The following is a 20,772-nucleotide window of genomic DNA, read 5'->3' as shown; positions in this document are numbered from 1 at the left end:
GACTGAAATTTGGTATTCTGAATTCTGCTCTGATGTGAGTTCTTTCTACTTGCTTTCAAAATTAAGTTAAAGGGACAGACAAGTAGCTTAGGATCAATATTTAAGTTGACAATATTTAAGCAGACAAGTAGCTTAGACCAAAAAGCCTGAACAAGGAATGCTTTTGAATTCCAGCTATACTAATATAACTTCACTGTTTTATTGTTGAGAATTGTCTGGAATGTAAGTGTATATTTATATGGAACCTTTACTGAAGAAGTTATGTGCCCTTGTGTTCCCTCTGCTGCAGCAGTTAACAAACATGATTTCTAGAGATGTATGTTTTTCCTCTCATTCCAAACCAACCCAAGATTTTTTTAAAAGTTAATTTCAAGCAGCTTGAGAAATACTAAGTTACAACAAGGGAAGACAGACTCCTTCTGAATCCTGCACTGGACATTGTGGATCCCTTCCCACATGTTTGTGTGGATGATCTGAAGATGGTTGGTAACAGGCAAATGATAAATTCACCTGCATCATTTAGTTTTGTCTCCAGACTTTTCGAGTCTGAACGAGTGTTACAGAAGTGATGAGGGGAATCTGTGATGATAGTTTGCCCAATTTGGGATGCTAATTTTGCCGACATGTTTTTCTTCATGCTAAAGGATATATGTATAATCTTTGAGAGGTATTGAGACTGATCATGCAGAGTTGGAAAAGTAATGTAGTTCCTAAACTCAAGGAGTGAGAGAGAGCTTAGCGGTTTTGTTTATGTTAAAATGACAGATTGTGAACCATGTAGGAATTACTCATTTTATTATAGAAAAACATACTGAAGAGTAATCTGAAGACACTTGGATGATAGCATGATGGGATGGGTTATTGCTGGCTTCTGTTCTGCTTTTGGTTGTCTGTTATGTTGAGTGTTTTTTCTGGATCTGTGACTCCTCTCTGGTTTTGGGTGGTGTTTTTTTATTTTGAGACTAGGCTCAATGGGATTGATATTGTCTTGAGTTATTTTATAGCACCCTAGGTTTTCACAGAATACCTAGAAGGATATTTTCCCTGCTGCAAAGAGTTTACAATCTAAGGCCCTAAACCTGCAAATGCTTGATTTTAAGCAGCTGAGTAGTCTCACTGAAGTCAAGGCTTAAAGTTTGTGTTGGTAGGATCAGGGTCTAAATTTTAGGTGTGACATACAAGAGAGGATAAGAGGAGGGTTTTCAAAGGTTCCAGTAATCAATGACACGCTTACTTAGATTAAGCATGTGCACTTCTTGGTGGGCCTATGAAGATTTTTTGCTAAGTATAAAAATAAAGAATAAGATTATGAAAATTATTAGTATTCTTAACATACAGAAAAGGTTACGGTAAAAGAATTCTCTCATTAGCGCATATAAATAAACACCTAGATAGCAGCATTGTGAAATTTTGCTAAATATTTTAGATGAGTCAAACGCTGCAATCCAATTAAACTATTATCATTATTTCAATGAAAAATGAACATTGAATATTGCAGGTGTGGCCAAAGTGCAAGCAGCATGTGGCTCTTCGAAGGGTCAGCTGCAGCTCACGGAGCACGGGGCTTCATCCCTTGGGGGAATGGGCGGCTTCACCCCACGGTGGGGCGAGCCAGTGCTCGCGGCTTCAGCTCCGTGGGGGGCGGGGGGCGGAGGCTCAGGGTATCACCCTGCAGTAGGGTGAGCCAGCGATTGTGGCTTCAGTCCCACAGGAGGAGGGGAATCCGCTGCTTGATTCTTCAGCCCCATAGGAGGAGGTGAGCTGATGCTGGGGGCTTCAGCCCTGTAGGTGACACCTAGGTTCCTGCTTCAGCTGCACATGCTCATTATAACAGGAAATCGCGTCGCTGTAGTGCTGTGCAGACCTCATGTACTCTGATCTCCATGCATGCTGCACATTACAGGCTGTGTTTACTGTCCATATGTCGCATATGAATAGTTTTAGATTTAAGTGTTAACCTTACATTAATTTTGTGGATGACAATGACATGTTCAAACTGTAAGAAATGCAAGTATGAAGAAGAAAACCAAAATTTTCAGCCAGAATGGGAGGAAGATTTTGCATTCACTAGCAAAAGTGGCAAACCCCTGTGCCTAATCTGCAATGCATTACTCTCTCACTACAAAGTGAACAACTTGAAACATCACTACAAAATCACAATATTTTTTTGTTTAAGTACCCTCCTGGATCAGAATTAAGGAAAAACAAGCTACCCACATTAAAATTTTGCCTCAGCAGTCAACAGACACTGCTTTCTGCATTCAGTAAGGAAGCTAACCCAACAGCTGAAGCTAGTTTTGTTATGGCATGGAATATTGCTCGTACTAAATGTCAATATTGTGATGGAGAATTTGTTAAGAAGAATATTGCAGAAGTTGGTTTCAATTTTAGATCCAAGCAACACCAAATTTCGACTAATACAGCAAATTCCAATTTTGTGCCACGCTGCGGAGAGGCAGATCTCCCAGATCAGTGCCGATGTTGCAAGCAAGATGCAAAACGATCTAAAGAATTCTCTAGCATTCAACCTGGCTATTGATGAATCCACAGATATTCAGGATAAACCACAATTAGCGATATTTGTTCGTTATGTTTCTGCGGATGTAATTGTGAAAGAAGAAGTGTTGGACTTAGTGGCGCTAAAAGAAACAACCTGTGATGTCGACATAAAGAACACACTTGACAAAGCATTGACAAATGCCGATGGACCACTGGATAAACTGGTCGGTGTTGCAGTGGATGGAGCACCTGCAATGGTGGGAGAAAAAGTAGGCCTTATCAGACTCTTAAAAAGCGATCCCAAATTTCCAGAGTTTCTCCCTGCTCATTGCATCATCCATCATGACCATCTCACAGGCAGATGCTTCAAGTATGAAAATGTTATGAAAATAGCCCTAGAAATTGTCAGTTTAATCTGTTCAAATGAGAAGACTCATCTAGAGTACAAAATTTCATTGAATTGATGGATCTTGAAGACAAACCTAACGTCTCTTTCTACTGTATTGTTAGGTAGTTATCAACCATAAATATCTTAAATAGGTTTGTGGAGCCTATCAGTGCTTTCCTTGAAGAAAAGGAAAAGTTCTTCCACAGCTGAAAGATGAGCAATGGATGAGAACCCCTGGTACTGCAGTTTCCCCGAGTTTCCCAAGACAGGAGAAGTGTCGGCAATAGATCACTGTATGGAAGGTTACAATCCTAGGCGTCGTTCAGTGTTCTTTTTTCTCCTTTCAAAAATAAAATAAAATCGAAATTTTGGTTCCTCAGCATTTTTAATGTGACACTGTGATGTAGATTCCGTGTGTGTGTTGCTGACAAGATCTTCCTGTTCATGGAGGTGAGACTGAACTTCATATCCCAAATCTGGAGGACGGGAGGATGTGAATGTTAACCAGGTGGACTGATGCCACCAACCCACATAGGCCAGAGAACAGCTTGCAGCTGCAGTGGTAACAGCTGCTGTTTGATCATCTCCCTTCATATTACATTAGCAGTGCCCCTGACCCCTTAGTGAAAAGGACTTTGTTCTCTTCAAAGAATATTAAACATCATGGACAGAAGATTTTTATACTGAATATTTTACTTTGAAAGGAAGTAGCAAGTAGTCATAGCTAGGAGGATTCAGGTGGTTGTGCATTGAACCTTGAGATAATCTGCACCCTAAACATCTGGATTTGACTTAAGTGGAACAGGCAGGATGACTCCTGAAAGACCTCAGAGCTCAAATGCAGCCAAAGTGGCAGTAAAAGTCATTGCCTCAGCTTGTGGTGTGGTTTTCTGTGTTACTCAGGGCTCCAAAATGCATGCTTTCAGCAGTAGTTTTATGATGGTTTTATTGGCTAGAAGGAGCTTCTCAAGGTGACTGTGTCTGAAAATCTTGAGAGGGAGAAGTTTTTCAGATGAAAACTATTTAAAAATCTCTTCCTGCTCTGCAACTCTGATAGTGATGAAGAGAATGTCTCTTTCACAGTCAAGTCCTTGTGCGATACATGTACTAAAATTTTACACAGTAATGCAGATCTTGATGGCCCAGTGGATACCATTATTGCTTTCGAGGAATGCTGACCTGTTCATCAGAAAGCCTTTTGGTTAGAGAAACCCCTTCTGTTGGAATAAGAAGCCACCTAGTGAGTTTAAAAATTTACCTGACGTATTTTTCAGATAGTTGTTATGGTGGCGCCTGAAGGCTATAGCAGTGGCTACATAAGAAATATATAGACAGATGTGCATCATATTCACATGAGGCAAATCTTCAAAGAACTTAATGGGAGGAAAAATTTGGTATGCTTATAAGAAACAGCAAAATGTGCCTCTCATAAATGAACATTAATGACCTCAGTAGAAGAGGCACACGTACTCCAATGTGCTTAAATTGTTGTGTGGCTTGAATAATGAGGAGAATCTCACTAGGTCTTACTGCGTCTTGGATAGACAATATCTTTCTAGTTCATTTACAACAGCAGGGAGTTGTGAAGTAAGTCTGTTACCCTCATAAACCTTTAACAGTAGGGCCACATTTTCCAATCCAATGTGCTCTTTATTATGATCGTCACTGCCTGGAAAGTTGTGTTTTCTGACTGAACATCATTCTGTGCCAGTGGACACTGAGGAGTTCTTATCCAGAGGCTATTTGGAACATGAGCTCGAAGTTTTTATTATTAATCATATTTTTTATTAAATACTTCAACAGAAGTATTGGGTGGTGAATAAAATGAAGCCAGACAGCAGATCTGATTTGAAGAACAAACTTTCTGGAGTTCCTAAAAACATCTCTCCCTGCAGTGCCCCTCAAGATACATTTCCCTCACCTCATCTCGTGGTTTATCATCTCTTGATCGTGAGCCTCCTTCCAAAATCTCAGTTCCTGAGATAATTCAGATATTTCTGCTTTTTTTGATAGAATGAAATTTGTCCAGCAATATTAATTCTTAATAAGCCCATTTGGCTTATGATTCCGTTATCCTCTTCATATTTGTTCCATCATTTTGCTAGGGAAAGGAGTTAAATTTACAGGATGGTAATATTTGAGATCACTTTTCTTTCCTTTCTTTGAAGATCAGTACTGCCTTTTGCTTACCTCCAATTTCCAGTACCTCCCCAATTGTCTCATCCTCCCCCCCCCCAATATTCAGTGACATGGCAAGTTTGTTAGCAAATTCGCTTAGTGCTGTAGAAGGCATAGCCGCTGTTACAGGAGTTCAGAATCTCAGTCATTTAAGTCCTCCATTAATTCTTATAGTTCAGGTGATGGAAAGGTGAAAAGCAGCAAACTGGAGTAGGGAACAAAATATGAGGTAAACTGATATGTGGAAAAAGTTCCTACTGAAACAAGGAAATCGAGGAGGTGCACGTGGAGGAACAAAGCAACTTCCCTTAATAAAATTAATGCAACAGTACAGTGACACCTCTGGTCTTGGGTATGGCCTAAGTGCATGCATGCGCGCATATAGATATAGATATATATTAAAAATAGTAACATACTTAATAAAAATGTCTCTTTTGTAGGATTCCTGGCAGACTGAATGATAGAAGAACTCCTCTGGGAGAACTGAACTGGATCTTTACAGCAATCACAGACACCATTGCATGGAACGTCCTGCCACGAGGTAGGACTGTCTGGCAGTTAACAGTGCATGTTTTCACCAGGAAGAAGTGCTGCCTGCTCAGAGAGGAGGGGTAGGGAAATTAGATAAGGGAGTTAATAAAGCAAGGAAGAAAGAGAGTCTGATAACAAAAGAGGTGGAGAAAACATGAGCAGAGGTGAGACACCAGAAGAAAGAGTCCATGCCTGGGAAAGGGAAAAACAACAGAAAGGCAGAAACTATTCATTTTCTAAGTGGAGAGAGGGAAGAGTGGGTGCAGAGCTGGGTGAATAATTGATATTCATGTGCTGGCCATTCTGAAAAATTGGGGAATAAATTCAGTCCTGGTCAAACTGAATTAGAAAATGCCAAAACAATAAAATAAAATAAGGAGAATGAAAAAAGTCAGTTTTGGGTCAAAGAAAATGTATAGTACGACCTGGCAAGGGCCCTAACCACTAAGGTATAGGGTATTCTGAGGTGGCTGTCTCTGCATCTGTCTTGTTGAAACTATTGTGCTTTGCATAAAATACTTGGAATGGTCATTGGGCCAAAGAAAGAGCATCAGATTGACTCTGTAGCCTTGTGGTTAGGGCATGCGCCTGGGATGAGGAGACCTGGCTTGAAATCCCTGCTCCAGTGAATATTTATACAAAGTGGATTAGCTTCAACCGGAGAAATTGAGAGAGACATGGTGGTGGCTAGCACACTCAATTGGGGTAGAGTCTGAGTTCATGTCCTTGCCCCAGAGCAGGAATTCAAACCTGGGTCTTCCACATCCCAGGTGAATCTTTTAACCACTGGAACAAAAGTTATAAGGTAGGCTCTCCCACCATCACCTCCCATTCCTTTGTTTTGTGAATCTAACCTGATTTTTTTTTTTTCTGGCTGAAACTATTCAGCAAATTCATTTCAAATTCACAAATAGTTTTGGTCGACCAAAACTTCATTTTTTCAGTGAAGAAACTAGTCAAAAAACTTTGTCCCACTCTAAGTGTGACTTCTCAGTAGAGATGTTATTGTCACACCTGTCCGGCAAACTCAATGCCCATTAATCCGTCTGCGGGTGTAAAGTGACAGCAAAACCATTTCGGAGGTCTTGGGTTTTTGCTTTTCTGTGTATTTTTTTGTTGGAGGAAAATATTCAGTGATCAGCTCGTGTGTGTGTATGTGTACCTACCTGCTGGTACAAAATGCTTCTTACAGATCACTGAAGCTACCTATGTCACACGCACATTATCTTTCTGCAGATCTCTTCCAGAAGCTCTTCAGGCAGGATCTGCTGGTGGCTAGTTTATTTCGTAACTTCCTGTTGGCAGAAAGGATTATGAGGTCTTATAACTGTACCCCTGTCAGCAGCCCACGTCTACCTCCAACCTATATGCATGCAATGTGGTAAGTCACTGCTGGCAGAGTACCTCTTGCTTTGAAGGCTTTGTAAGATGCCTTGGGGAGATTTCAACAGCCGCTGTCATACAAGGTTGTTATCACCTGAATCTGCGTAGCACTTTCCTGATTAAATTGGTGGATCAGAAATAGTAGCGCATGTGGCAACTTAATACCTATCTCCAAATGTATTGCTTCCCTGTGTGTATGGTACCCCATTAATGTAATTCTGATATAATTCCCTGATACAAAAGCTCCACTTCAGCTAAGTAACATTTCAGCCCAAACAGAGAAACAGTGGAGCATCAGCCAGCTTTCTGTTTTGCTGGCATAAAGCTGTAAGTGTAATGGAGAGAACTGGGATAGTTGGGGCTAAGGGAAGAATTCTTGTAACTTTCATAATAGAAAGTAAAAGGAAGTGGGGTTTGTTACAGAGTTCATTTCCTGGCACTCTCCTTCTTTTTAGATGATTAATGGAAATGCAAATGACTCGCATTATGGAAAGCCTTTTAAATGCATTCCTGACTAATAAACAAATGCTGAGTGAATACAAAAGCTCTCCTTATAATTCTTAGTCCTGTCTAATTAAGGCTAGAATTGTACAAAACTTGGCTAAGTGTAACCTGATGGGGCCGAGCTAACACAATTTCTTCAAGAGAAAATGATGCCTCTGTAATCTCCAAAAAGTTAATAAAGTAATTGCTAAATGTAATTAAATAAGCTTAATTTACTTGGATATTCAGAAACCTTTTGATAAAGTCCCTCCATCAGACTACAGGGGAAAACAAAGGGTACGTCTACACTACAGGATTATTCCGATTTTACATAAACCGATTTTGTAAAACAGATTGTATTAAGTCGAGGGCACACGGCCACACAAAGCACAATAATTCGGCGGTGTGCGTCCAAGTACCGAGGCTAGCGTCGATTTCTGGAGCATTGCACTTTGGGTAGCTATCCTATAGTTCCCGCAGTCTCCCCTGCCCATTGGAATTCTGGGTTGAGATCCCAATGCATGATGGTGCAAAAACAGTGTCGCAGGTGATTCTGGGTAAATGTCATCACTCATTCCTTCCTCCGTGAAAGCAACGGCAGACAATCATTTTGCTCCCCTTTTTCCTGGATTGCCATGGCAGACGCCATAGCATGGCAACCATGGAGCCCGTTTTGCCTTTTGTCACTGTCACCATATGTGTACTGGATGCCGCTAACAGAGGCAGTACTGCTGCGCTACACAGCAGCATTCATTTGCCTTTGCATGATAGCAGAGACAGTTACCAGTCGTTCTGTACCGTGTGCTGTGCCATGGTAAATTGGCGATGAGATGACGGTTATCAGTCTTTCTGTACTGTCTGCTGCTGTCATGGGTGCTCCTGGCTGACCTTCGCTGAGGTCGGCCGGTGGCGCAAAGACAAAAATGGGAATGACTCCCCGGGTCATTCCCTCCTTTATGTTTTATCTAAAAATAGAGTCAGTCCTGCCTAGAATATGGGGCAAGTGTACTAGAGAACCAGAGAGCACAGCCGCTCCATGTCAGATCCTGCAGAAATGATGAGCTGCATGCCATTCTAAGGGGTGCCCCTGCAACAACCCCACCCATTGCTTCCCTCCTGGGCTACCGTTGCAGTGTCCCCCCATTTGTGTGATGAAGTAATAAAGAATACAGGAATAAGAAACACTGACTTTTTAGTAAGATTAAATGAGGAGGAGGCAGCCTCCCACTGCTATGATAGTCCAGACAGTACAAAATCTTTTCTTTAGACATGAAAGGGGGGGCGCTGGTGGAGCTAAGCCTCCAGTTGCTATGATGAAGACGATTACCAGCCATTCTGTACCATCTGCCAGGAATGACCGGGAGTCATTCCTATTTTTACCCAGACGCCCCCGGCCGACCTCACTGAGGCCAACCAGGAGCACTCACAGGATGATGAGGATGGCTATCAGTCATTTTGTACTGTACCATCTGCCACCGGGGAGGGGAAGGGAGGGGAGGGGAGAGGATGCTGCCATTCAGTGCCGCAGCACCGCGTCTACCAGGAGCATGCAGTAGACATACGGTGACATTGAAAAAGTCAAGAAACGATTTTTTTCCCTTTTCTTTCACGTGGGGAGAGGGGGGGTAAATTGACAAGATATACCCTGAACCACCTCGGATAATGTCTTTGACCCTACAGGCATTGGGAGCTCAGCCAAGAATGCAAATGCTTTTTAGGGACTGTGGGATAGCTGGTGTCCTCAGTCCTCCCTCCCTCCCTCCATGAGTGTCCATTTGATTCTTTGGCTTTCTGTTACGCTTGTCACACAGCACTGTGCTGTGGCCTCTGTCTATCATAGCCTGGAGATTTTTTCAAATGCTTTGTCATTTTGTCTTCTGTAACAGAGCTGTGATAGAACAGATTTATCTCCCCATACAGCCATCAGATCCAGTATCTCTCATACAGTCCATGCTGGAGCTCTTTTTGGATTTGGGACTGCATCGCCACCCGTGCTGATCAGAGCTCCACACTGGGCAAACAGGAAATGAAATTCAAAAGTTCGCGGGGCTTTTCCTGTCTACCTGGCCAGTGCATCCGAGTTCAGTTTGCTTTCCAGAGCGGTCACGATGGTGCACTGTGGGATACTGCCCGGAGGCCAATACCGTCGATTTGAGGTCACACTAACCCTAATCCGACATGGCAATACCGATTTCAGCGCTACTCCTCTCATCGGGGAGGAGTACAAAACCGGTTTAAAGGGCCCTTTATATCGATATAAAGAGCCTCGTTGTGTGGACGGGTGCAGGGTTAAATTGGTTTAACGCTGCTAAATTCGGTTTAAACGCATAGTGTAGACCAGGCCAAAGTTTGAGTAGAGTGAAAAGTCACGTCATGGAAAAACTGGTTGAGGTGGCAGAAGTCATATTACATTGAGAGAAGTTCATAGTTCAATATTGGGATCATTGTTAAATACATTCATTAATCATTTGGAGGAAGAAGTAGACAGTGATTAGAAGTTTACTGATAACAAAAAATTGCTTTAATTAATAAAAAAAACATGGCAGGACTATGAAAAATGCACATTGGCACCTATAGCCAAAGCTGCTCATATGTGCTTTTAAATTGGAGGAACTTTTGAGGAAAAAGGTTTGTCATTGTACATAGCACAATGAAGTTGGCTTGTCACTGGTGTGTAAAAGCAAACAGGTTGTTTGTATGCACAAAAGGGATAGAACATGTAGCATACCAAAAAATTAGTGAGCGCTCATCTGTATGACTGTATCCAATAGTTGCCTCACCTGAAAGGTATGCCAGAGCCTGGAAACCTCCTGAGAAGGATAATGCAGATATGGTTATAGGTTGTGCAGGATTTTTATATGGGCAGAAATATACAAACAAAGCTTTCTAGATACTTATACCATGCTCATTATCAGGGTATCTGAGCTCCTTCTGGTTTCTTGCTGTAGTCCTTCTGTGAGGCAATCTGGCCTAGTGGCTAGAGCGCTGGACTGGAACTCAGGAGATGTACGTTCTATTCCTGGCTCTTCCACTGATACTGGATGACCATGGGCAAGTCACATCTTCTGTGCCTCAGTTTCCCCAGCTGTAAAATGGGGATAATGGTATTGACCTTTGTAAAGCGCTTTGAGATCTGTGATGAAAGTGCTAAATAAGAACTGCTGCTATTGTTTTCATTTTTACTTAGTATTTACCAAAAGCAGAGCTTCCTTAGGAAAACATTCATCATGTCTGCTTTTACTGACTCCCCAGATGGTAGCAACCCATGAAGGGAGAAATGAACAGATAGCTCCTTGATGCATATTTTCAGTGCTCTTCCAGAAAGGTAGCATTTAAAATAAAATTCAGGTCAGGGGAGACTCTTTCTTATTTGTCAGAGGAGGCCCAGCAACATGACAGTTTGAGAAACTCTAGTTTAATGTCTAGTTAAAGATTTTATAAAAAATAATCCTGTGCCCATGTATAGCACCTTTTATCCTCAACTCTCTTAGCACATCACAGACTTTAAGCCTTGCAGCCCACCTATAAACTAGGGAAGGTCCAGAGGCTCAGCAGAAGTGACTGATTTAGTCACATGGCACGTCAGCTGCAGGGCATGGGGGAAGGGAACATGGTCCTGACTCCCTGTCATGTGCTGTAACTCACTAGATAGTCAGGTCTCCCTAGGCCTCACACAGAGCTGTATTCTGAAGCCTTCCATCTGTTTCTCTTTTTTTATTAAAGCAGACCATTGCAGCTGTTGGAAACTTAACCCAGAAAATGTGGTGGAGGAACGAACCAGAACTTACATTGCTGGGTGATAGAGACATATTGGATGACAGAAAGCAAATGTGCACTGCTGAGTACACTGCTTGTCATTCTGCCGTGAGCTTCGCACAGATTTTTGCACCTGGCAGATCAGAATTTGAATGCTTATGAATGTGGGTACTGGCTGTGCTGTCATCCATAGCGATTTGATCTGCAGGAGGCCAACAAGAAACTCCTAGGATCTGCTATAATATGTAAATGGATGATGAGCTCAGACACTTAGTCCTACAACACATCAATCTGTGTTCCTCCAGGACCTGACTTAAAGGTTTTCTGCTTCCCCCTACCCTCAGTTCTAGTTACTTTGCTTATTATGTTGGTTGTCACAGGAGTGTTGTGATGGGGCCTATTCCCCCACATCCATGCTGAGGCAAGCAGGTATTGTGTGCCTCTGCCGCCTTACATTTGATTTCATAGTTTAAAGCCTTCATGCTATTGTGCTGGTTAGCTTCCCCACCTATTTCAGAGAAGTTCAGATCCTTCCTCCACTCCTCTCCTCGAGATGCTGATCTCCCCACCTAATCTGCATCCTTCCACACCCAGAAATTATGGGTGATTGGCCCAGTCCCTCCTCACCATAGACACCACTTGTGCTGCATTTTGTTGTGTGCCCAGTCACTGGATAAAGATGGAATCCGTGCCAAATTCTGTTCATCCCTCTACTTAGCTGGCTGCGGAAGCAATAGTTTTACCATATGCCTTCACTGTTTAGAAAACTGTCTGTTAAAACTTAACATTGTTATAATACTGCCAGCTCTACTGAAGTGCATTATAATTTATCTTGCAGTTCAGATGTGAAGAAACATGATGAAACAATCTCATTGGAGAAGTATGAAATAGCAATTGTATGTAAAACACAATCAAATTTTCTTCTGTTTGTTAGTGCATAGGGAGATACAGGATACACAAGCAAGCTGTAAAAAGGAGTCTGTTTTGGAACTGCATGAGTAATATTGAGTCACATACTTTCTTCCCTTTCTCCACACCCTCTCTACTCCTTGAGATCAATAGGATGTTCTCTGTGTCTGTCTTCCATTCAGAAAACATAAGTGATTTTAGTGATTCACTGATTATAGTAAAATATATTGAATGGATGCTGAACTTTGCACATGCTGTTTGCTCCTCCCCCCTTTCTGGGAAACACTGGTCAATTGTACAGTAAAGATGCCCTGCACCACACCTTGCAATTCTGCTTCTGTTGCTGGAAACATCCTCACTGCCAGTGTAAGAGTGGAAAGACTAGAAAGCATCTCCTGCTTCTTGTAATTCCATCAAGTTCCTCGTTTTAACACAAATGGACTACAAAAACCAGAGTTCGGTGTTCAAGTTTCCCCCTTTTCTTCTTCCAATTAGTGTTATAGAGCTGGGTCCGGCGCCTTGTTGTTTCTGCTGCAGTTACATCAGTGACAGAAAACCTCAAAGCAGTTGACAAAATATCATGATGGTGTCCTGCTCGGCTACAAGTGCACCGCAGGACTGTGCATATGCTGTGAAATATTTGTCCACTTGACTTGAGCATCACTTGATCTCATGAATAATTATGGCGCTCTCTTTTTAGAAGTTAAACGTAGACCATGTTGCTCTATATTTTAGTGTATATTTTTGTCTGTGCTTCTGCCTGATGGTTTTCTCTAGACCATGCTCACTTTTCATATCATTTGAGGATCCTGAATATATTAACCCTTTTCTGGAAATAGTCACCAGGCTGCCAATGGCATTAGAAGTGTCTACAGATAAGAGTGTTTCTCTCTTCTGTCTTAGTCATCTGGAAGTAAATTCTCTGTGACCAGTTAAATCAGCTCTCTTAATTTATTCTGTAGACCAATGCTCTCTAACGTCTAAATCATTTCTTCTAGCCAGGAGATTGGGCTGTAGGGCAAGCCTTGTTTTTTGAGGCCAGTTTTCATCCACTGATCAGCCAGTATTAGGATGCACCCAATAGGGCACTGAACTTGATAGTCAAGAAACCTGGCTTCTGCCCCCATTTCTGCTACTGACTGCTGTTTGGCCCTAAATGTGTGACTTAACTTCTCTGTCCCTCTATTACACCTCTACCCCAATATAACGCCACCTGATATAACATGGTAAAGCAGCGCTCTGGCCAATCAAATCAAGTTCGATATAACGCGGTTTCACCTATAATGCGGTAAGATTTTTTGACTCCCAAGGACAGCGTAATATCGAGGTAGAGGTGTACCACTCCAAGCCTGTCTCTCTCGTCTACTTAAACTGTAAGTTCTTCAGGGCAGGGATTTTCTCTTACTGTTTGTACAATGTCAAGTGCAATGGGACACAGATCTTGAGTGAGTCCTGTGGGCACTACTGTGGTACAAGTAGTAGTAATATTCATTGAGGGACTGTCCAATTCAGATTCTAGATGTATTTGTCTGTGGTGTATGAAGGGGGAAGAAACATTTTTTTCCTGCCTGCACATGGGTCTCCATGGCCATGGATTGTAGTTTATACATTGTGATCACCAGTAGAAAATTGTAATGATGGTAACTAAGTAAATTGACAGACTTTTCCTAATGTGTAATGTAGGCCATGTATTAAAAACAAGGCACCTTTATTATGCTGTGGCAGAGATGTGTTTATAATAATAATAGAAATATTGCTACAGTAAATATACAAAGCATGAAATTCTAGCTGAAAAAAAAACATAATGTAACATCCCAATAACAGGTGAGGAGGGAGATTCTTGAGTCTTTGGACATTGTGAGAAGTATTGCAAAAAAGGTGCAAGTCTGCAATTTTCTTCACTGGTGGATTTAAAAAGGACTCTTCTTTTAGAAACACAGAAAAGTCTTACCATCTCAGCAAGAGCAAAATGACTGAAGGATTTAGGGGGGCGTTTGGCTACTCTGTGTTAACCTTTTATAGGCTTGGGTGGGTTCTTGTTTCAATCAGAAACATGAGGTTTTTGGTCTCCACCTCATCATTAGAGTCTCCAGTACCTATCAGTACCCTCCTACTTTGATCAGGAAAGGTCCAGAGTTGCTATAGTAGGGCATGGGTTGAGGTCAGGATTGAGATTCATTGACTGACAAGAGGAAGGTTGCCCATTGCTGCCTCTAACTAGCACTATCAGACCCCCATTTTCATGAGCAGTGAAATACTTACCAAAGATTTTATAGCTCTAAATGTTTGTAAAAATACATATTTCTGAGTGCTTCCCTCTTGCCTTCCCTAGAGCTGGCTCCGTGAGTCTGCAGTATCCCTGTGGAGCCGCTGGCTTCAGACTGATATTTGAAAATTCAATCAAATAGGACATGCTACTGAGTTGTAGCTGCAAAAAAACCAAACATAGGAATAACATGTTCAATGTAGTTGGTACAGACTGAAATGTTTCAGTGTCAGAAATGTACAATTCAATCAAGTATATTTGTGTTAGTCCCCAGAGCACAGATGGCTGAAACTCAGATGACTTTAGCAGCTCCCGAGAAAATCATCAACTTCGTTTCCAAAGTGAAGGAGCCCAGTTCTTTTTTTTTCCCCCCTGTGGTGTAATGCAGTCTAATACCAGCTGTTTCCACACAGAGAGAACAGAAGCATAAGAGACATCAGTAATTCTTTACCAAAAATGAGATGTGCGGATTAAAAGCATCAGGCACACTGGCTCAGCCCAGAAAATTAAAGTTAAATGTAATAAGTTCTGCCTTCATGATCTGCAAAATACTACAGTACATGTGGGTGAAGAAATACTGAGGTGGGTCTCTGTAACTGTGTTTTATTTATGTTGATAAAGTATTACTGTCCCTAGCCTCTGTTTGTCAGAGGGTGGAGATGGATGGCAGGAGAGAGATCACTTGATCGTTGCCTGTTAGGTTCACTCCCTCTGGGACACCTGGCATTGGCCACTGTCGGTAGAGAGGATACTGGGCTGACCTTGTATGGCCATTCTTATGTTATATTAATTTCTGCATTGCTTCAAAGTAATAGCTTTATTTTGTATTTCCAATGAGGGCGCCTTGTGGGATTGATTGATCAGTAAAGATGGAGGTGTTATGTATGGTTGGATTGCTTGTACACTCCTTCCCTAGGCATGCCTCACTCCATTGCCAGTTTCAGAAATACAAATGTTCTTTCCTGTTGGGCATAGTTTTCAACTGAGTGAACTGAGCAGAATGTCAGACTAGTGAGAAACTGAAAAATAAATGTTTCCCAAATTCACTGGAAGAGGGACAAGACTGGGGTATGTCCTCTAAATATTTGAAGCTGTGGCATCTCTTTCTGCCTCTCTAAAGATTATTGAAAACCAGCAACTTTAATGACCCCAACTTCTTTAATTAGGTTGCACCACAGCAGATCATGGGAAGTGATAGTTTAAATTAATCTACTCCCGTTCCTACCCACTTCCTTCAAGTATGACTCTATTCTGAGGAGAAGGGCAAACATAAAGATAAATATGTTTCCTGCCCCACGGCATTTACTATCTAAGAAACATTTGAATGTGAGATTCACTTGGGGTGCACAATGCAGGCCCACAAAAATAGTCGCTGGGATGAACTGCAGCTGAAAATCGTGGTCCAAAAATGTAAAATGGGCTTCTCGGTTTTCCTAAAAACTTGCTTGTTTCCTTGAGGGAAATGTAGGAGTATATGCCACACTTAGCATTTTGCAGCTGAATGGGCATTAAAATAGGGGACTATTGTATCCCAAAGGAGTTGAGTCACTTCTCAAATCTAACCAATTAACTATCTAATGGGTTTGAAAAACCTAACATCCCTTCCTGCTCAGTACCCACTGAGTTCTTGTGTTGAACGTTGCTGTGATCGTTATCAATGTGGACATGGGAGCTAACTCCTACCAGCAATTACAAAGGCCATCAGTCATTTAATTCTCTCAGGTCTGTTTTAGCTTAAACTATAAGACTAAATCTGGCAGATGCCCAACTTCACAGTCTTCATGGCATATAGTAAAGAGCAGGTGACTTGCCTCTGCTAAGAGGCATTATATCAATTTACCTCATTCACAGAATAAGTAGGGGCAACAGAGTGTAAAAACATGAAATCTAATTAAAAATATGTTCAGGCAGAATAATGCACAGATGTGGTAATGCCCAACTGTTTTAGGAGACCGCCTTGCAGCTATTGCATCATAGCTTCAGCACATTTCAAAACAAGACTGGATATCTGGATAGGGAGGAAATGGAATAAAAGTGGGCAAAGCATAATACTGAGCTCTTATTCAACCATTTTTGTTCCTGACACAGTGAAAACTAATCTTCAAAAGCACTTTGCAAACAGAAATCCCTGTAAAATGCCTAGGAAGGAAGGATGGGTTATCCTGGGTTGGCTTTCATGAATCTCTTCGAGAAAGGAATGGACGTCATCCCTGTCCCCCTGCTGCTCTCCAATTTATTTCCTGTTTGTGTGCTGAGATGTAAGATTAGTTCAGAGAGTGTATCTAAAAATTGCCTGCCTTCGCTGTCCCTCCTGGTAGTCTGAAAACTTCAGTCATTACCTCTTCTCCTTAATGGTCTTTATTTTCCCCTGTGTGGAACCTAAATCTCTCTGGTTTCCCCGCCCACATTTAATCACTCATGTCCTTTTATCGTTCTTTTTCTGGACTTCCCCAATGCCCTTTTAGTGAAGTATGTTTCTACCTACACAGTGGGTTGATTCTCTAAAGAAAGACACAGGTAAAAGATTAGAAAAGAACTTGCTGGTGTCTTTTTGGCAATTGGAAATAATACAGTGCTGGCTTCAGTCCGAACAGTATTGTTTGTATTTTTTTTTTAAGTTTTAGCAATGACACTGTTCTTGGGAGGAGGTGAGTGTGTTGTAAGTAGTTGGATTGGTTGCATCCATGAAGCAATTCATGTTAATCGTTAGCTCTCTAGACAGCGAAAGGCAGTCATATTGAAATTTGATATTGGTGATTTCACTTTTCAGAAAGATTGAATATTGGCTGATGTGGCTGCATTGATTTTTAATGACCTGTTTTTAGAAAACTAAAAAGAGATTTGGCTTTAATCTGCTGAAATCTCTTTTCAAATGCCTTATAGTTCTTCCTGATAACATGTTTAAAATTCTGAAGATCTGACCCTGCAGGGCTGCTGTGGACAAATTTTATAGAGGTATTAGTGCTCCTTACCTGAAATGACTTGGAGGCACTCAGTATATAAGGCCTGGTATACACTTAAAATTCAGATCAACTTGGCTGTGGTGCACAAAGGTGTGAAAAATTCATACTCCCCAAGCATCGTAGTTAAACTGATCTTAGACAAGGGTGGGTCATCAGATGAATTCTCTCATCGACTAGCTACTGCTGCTTGAATAGGTGGATTACCTACATTGACAGAAATCCCCCTTCCATCCCTGTAGGAAGCATCTACCCTACCCTACAGTGCTATAGGGCGCTGTGCCACTGTAGGGCCTGTAGTTCAGACATGCCTTCTGTGCTGTGCCTCTGCAGCATGATGACCTACATAGTATCCTTTATAAGCCGCATATTTCAGACAGTTGTGCTTCTCCTCCCTCAACCCTTTTCATCCTCATCTAGTAAACAAGAGTTTAATAGTTCATATCAAAAGTGCTATGTTTGGCTTCTCTTAATATCTGAGACTCCGTCTACACATCAATAAAAAAAACCCATGGCACCGAGTCTCAGAGCCCAGGTCAATTGGCTCAGGCTCCTGGGGCTCGGCCTGCAGGGCTAAAAATTGCAATATAGATGTTGGGGCGCTCAGGCTGGAGTCGAGGATCTGAGACCCAACCGCTTGTGGGCCAGCTGCAGGTCTTTTGCAGTGTAGATATACGCCAAGAGTCTCTTCTCATAAGGAGGCCTCCCCGACTCTTTCAGCCCCTACAGTTAGAAATACTCATCCTTTGGTCGGAGTCAAAGAATCCTTATATATAATAATTACAATAATTGACTTTGCTTCTGCCTCGACCAGGAATAAATATTTCCCTCAGCAGCTCTGTATAACCATTTTGCCTATAGCCTGGGCATTTATTGAGCATGCAGGAACCATTTATTGCCTGTGCCTTGAAATGGTTTTGATTATCTCCCGGTTACCTCTTAATTATATTGGTAGCCTATTGCTAAGTGGAAGGTGAACGTTGATGAAGCAGGATGGCAGGGTTGGGCCTATTGAAACAAATGACACGTTTTGGATCAGTGGAAAAAACGTCATTTTTAAAAAATTCTTTCTTCATCTTGAGTGTGTAGATTTTTCTAATTGTAAGCAGCTGGTGGCTTGGCTAATGGAATTGACTCTCCTAGTGAATTGCTCTTCCAGCACTGTCACTGCTTGGTAGGGCAGGGAGATTATTAAAATTTAAGAAGTTATTAGAATAGATAACTAAAATCCAGTTTATTGATTATCACCTCTAGTCCTACGTTTGCAAATGTTCCTTGACAAAGAGAAATTACTTAGCCTATTGATGTTAATGCTGTGTCCATGAGCCAAGGAGGAGCAATTTTGTCTAGTGAATAAATTAGTTACTGTATAAAAAACTCTTTGGTGGTGGTGCAGCAGTTTAAGTCTCTAGCCTGTCATCTTAAAATTCCTGGTTTCAAATGCTAAACTGAGAAATGTCTTAAATGAGTTTTGAAGAGGGTGGGAGGATAAACATTGCAAAAGTGCCTCAATCCCATGTTTCAGAAGAGACTTAGGCACTTTGGAGCATAAGTTCCATTAACATTTTTAAAAATGGAACTTGGGTGCTTCAGAAAATGTTTCCCTAGAAGAATAGCAGCCCATGTGACAAAACATCAGATAAGCTGGTAAATGTTCAACAGAGGTTGCTGTTCTGTATTTGGAGTGAAGGAGGAGGATACAGCCATTTCGTATGATGATGTGTACGAAATAGAAACTTTATCGTCTGTAATAAAGGAGGGTGCAAGGCAGCATTCGCTACTATTAATTTTTTTCAAATCAACAGACCTCAGATAACTTAAACCCAAGAGTCATGAAGGAGTTAGCTGAGGAGCTCGCTGAGCCAACTGCTAATCCTAATTTTTAAGAAATTTTGGAGTACTGGGGAAATTCCAAAGAATTAGAGGTCTGCACATTTATTTAAAAAAGGACAAAAGGGATGCCCAAAGGAATTATTGACTGGCTAACCTGATGTTGATTTCAGGTAAAATAATGGAATGATTAATTTGGAATACTTTTAACAAAGAATTAGTGGCTAAAAATACAATGAATGCCAGTCAGCATGGTTTCACTGCAGGTAGGTCTTGTCAAACAGACCTGTTAATTTAGCAAGATTACAGGTCTTGTTGATAAAGGCAATGGTACTGGCATAGTATACTTAGATTTCTCCAAGGCATTTGACCAAGTGCTTGTCCACACGGAGACTTAGTACGCAGCAAACTGGAATGTAAATTTCCAGTCCACTAAACTGCCATGCATGAACAGTTCCGTGGTGTGCTTTGACAAGCTGCTATTTCACAGCGAACTTTTAGTGCATGGTAGCAGGGCCATCCAGTGACTTAGTGCGCTGCAGATTTACACGCTGCCTCTAAGTGGAGAAGCCCTTAGTACCACATGACATTTGTATTAAACTTGAATCATATGGAATTAACAGGGCACATGTTAGATGGATTAAAAACTGTCTCGCTGACAGATCTCGGAATGTAGTTGTTAATGAGGGGATATCAGTGAGCTGAGCTGTTTCTGTCAGGGTCCCACAGGAACTAGTTCTTGGTCCAATGCTATTTTATATTATCCACAATCTAGACAATGATATAAAATCTTTGCTGGTAAAGTTTGCAGATGACAACTATTGGTCGTCTAGTAAATAATGAGGATGACAGGTTACTGTTGGTGATCTGAATCACCTGGTTTAATGGTCACAATCCAACAAAATGTATGTTAATATAGCCATATGCAAGAAAGTACATCTGAGAACAAAGAGTGCAGGTGGTTACTTACAGGATGGGAGACTGTGTATTGGAAAGCAGTGACAGGTAGATAATCACGTCAGCATGAGCTCTGAGTGCAGTTCTGTGGTGAAAAGGCTAATGCAATGCTTGGACGTATAAACAGGGAAATACCAAGCAGAAAAATCCAGGGGCTAGATTATTTTTTGCACTGTGGGGTGTGAGGAGCTCGATGTATTCAGTTTATTGAAGGGAAGACAAAGAGGTGACTTGATCACTATGTCTAGGAATTACATGTGAAAAAGACATTGAGTGGGGTGGGGCTGGGGCTTTTCAATCTTACCGTTAAAGGTGTAACAAGATCCAGTGGTTGCAAGCTGGCGTTAGACAAATTCAGCCTTGAAATAAGATGTAATTTCCTAGCAGTGAGGGTGATAAAACATTGGAACAGTTTACCTGGGGAATTGGTGGACTTGACCTTCCTTGAAGTCTTTAAAATGAGATTAGAAATCTTTCTAAAATATATGATTTAATCCAGCTGCTGGGAGAAATTTTATGACCTGTGCCTGGGGCAGCTAACCTTGGAATCTGTGAATCTTTCTGTTCATCCTCATCCTTCGTAGTCCTTTGGAAGAACATGACTGCCTACATTGCCCTTAACATGCTCGTAA

The 20,772-nt window shown here is 41.5% G+C and overlaps 1 protein-coding gene across 2 annotated transcripts in view; it reads left to right on the top strand.

The window, feature by feature from the left end:
- RPTOR (regulatory associated protein of MTOR complex 1) overlaps positions 1–20,772 on the top strand; it is a 288,180-nt gene that overhangs the window by 157,457 nt on the left and 109,951 nt on the right. For both annotated transcript variants that reach the window (XM_030533961.1, XM_030533960.1), the window contains exons 8-9: positions 5,506–5,606; positions 6,833–6,977. In XM_030533961.1, coding sequence (XP_030389821.1) covers positions 5,506–5,606; positions 6,833–6,977 — 246 coding nt within the window. The remainder of the gene's footprint in view (positions 1–5,505; positions 5,607–6,832; positions 6,978–20,772) is intronic.

This window comes from Gopherus evgoodei, chromosome 15, assembly GCF_007399415.2.
Source record: "Gopherus evgoodei ecotype Sinaloan lineage chromosome 15, rGopEvg1_v1.p, whole genome shotgun sequence".
NCBI lineage: Eukaryota > Metazoa > Chordata > Testudines > Testudinidae > Gopherus > Gopherus evgoodei.
This window is presented reverse-complemented; position numbering and strand designations above follow the sequence as displayed.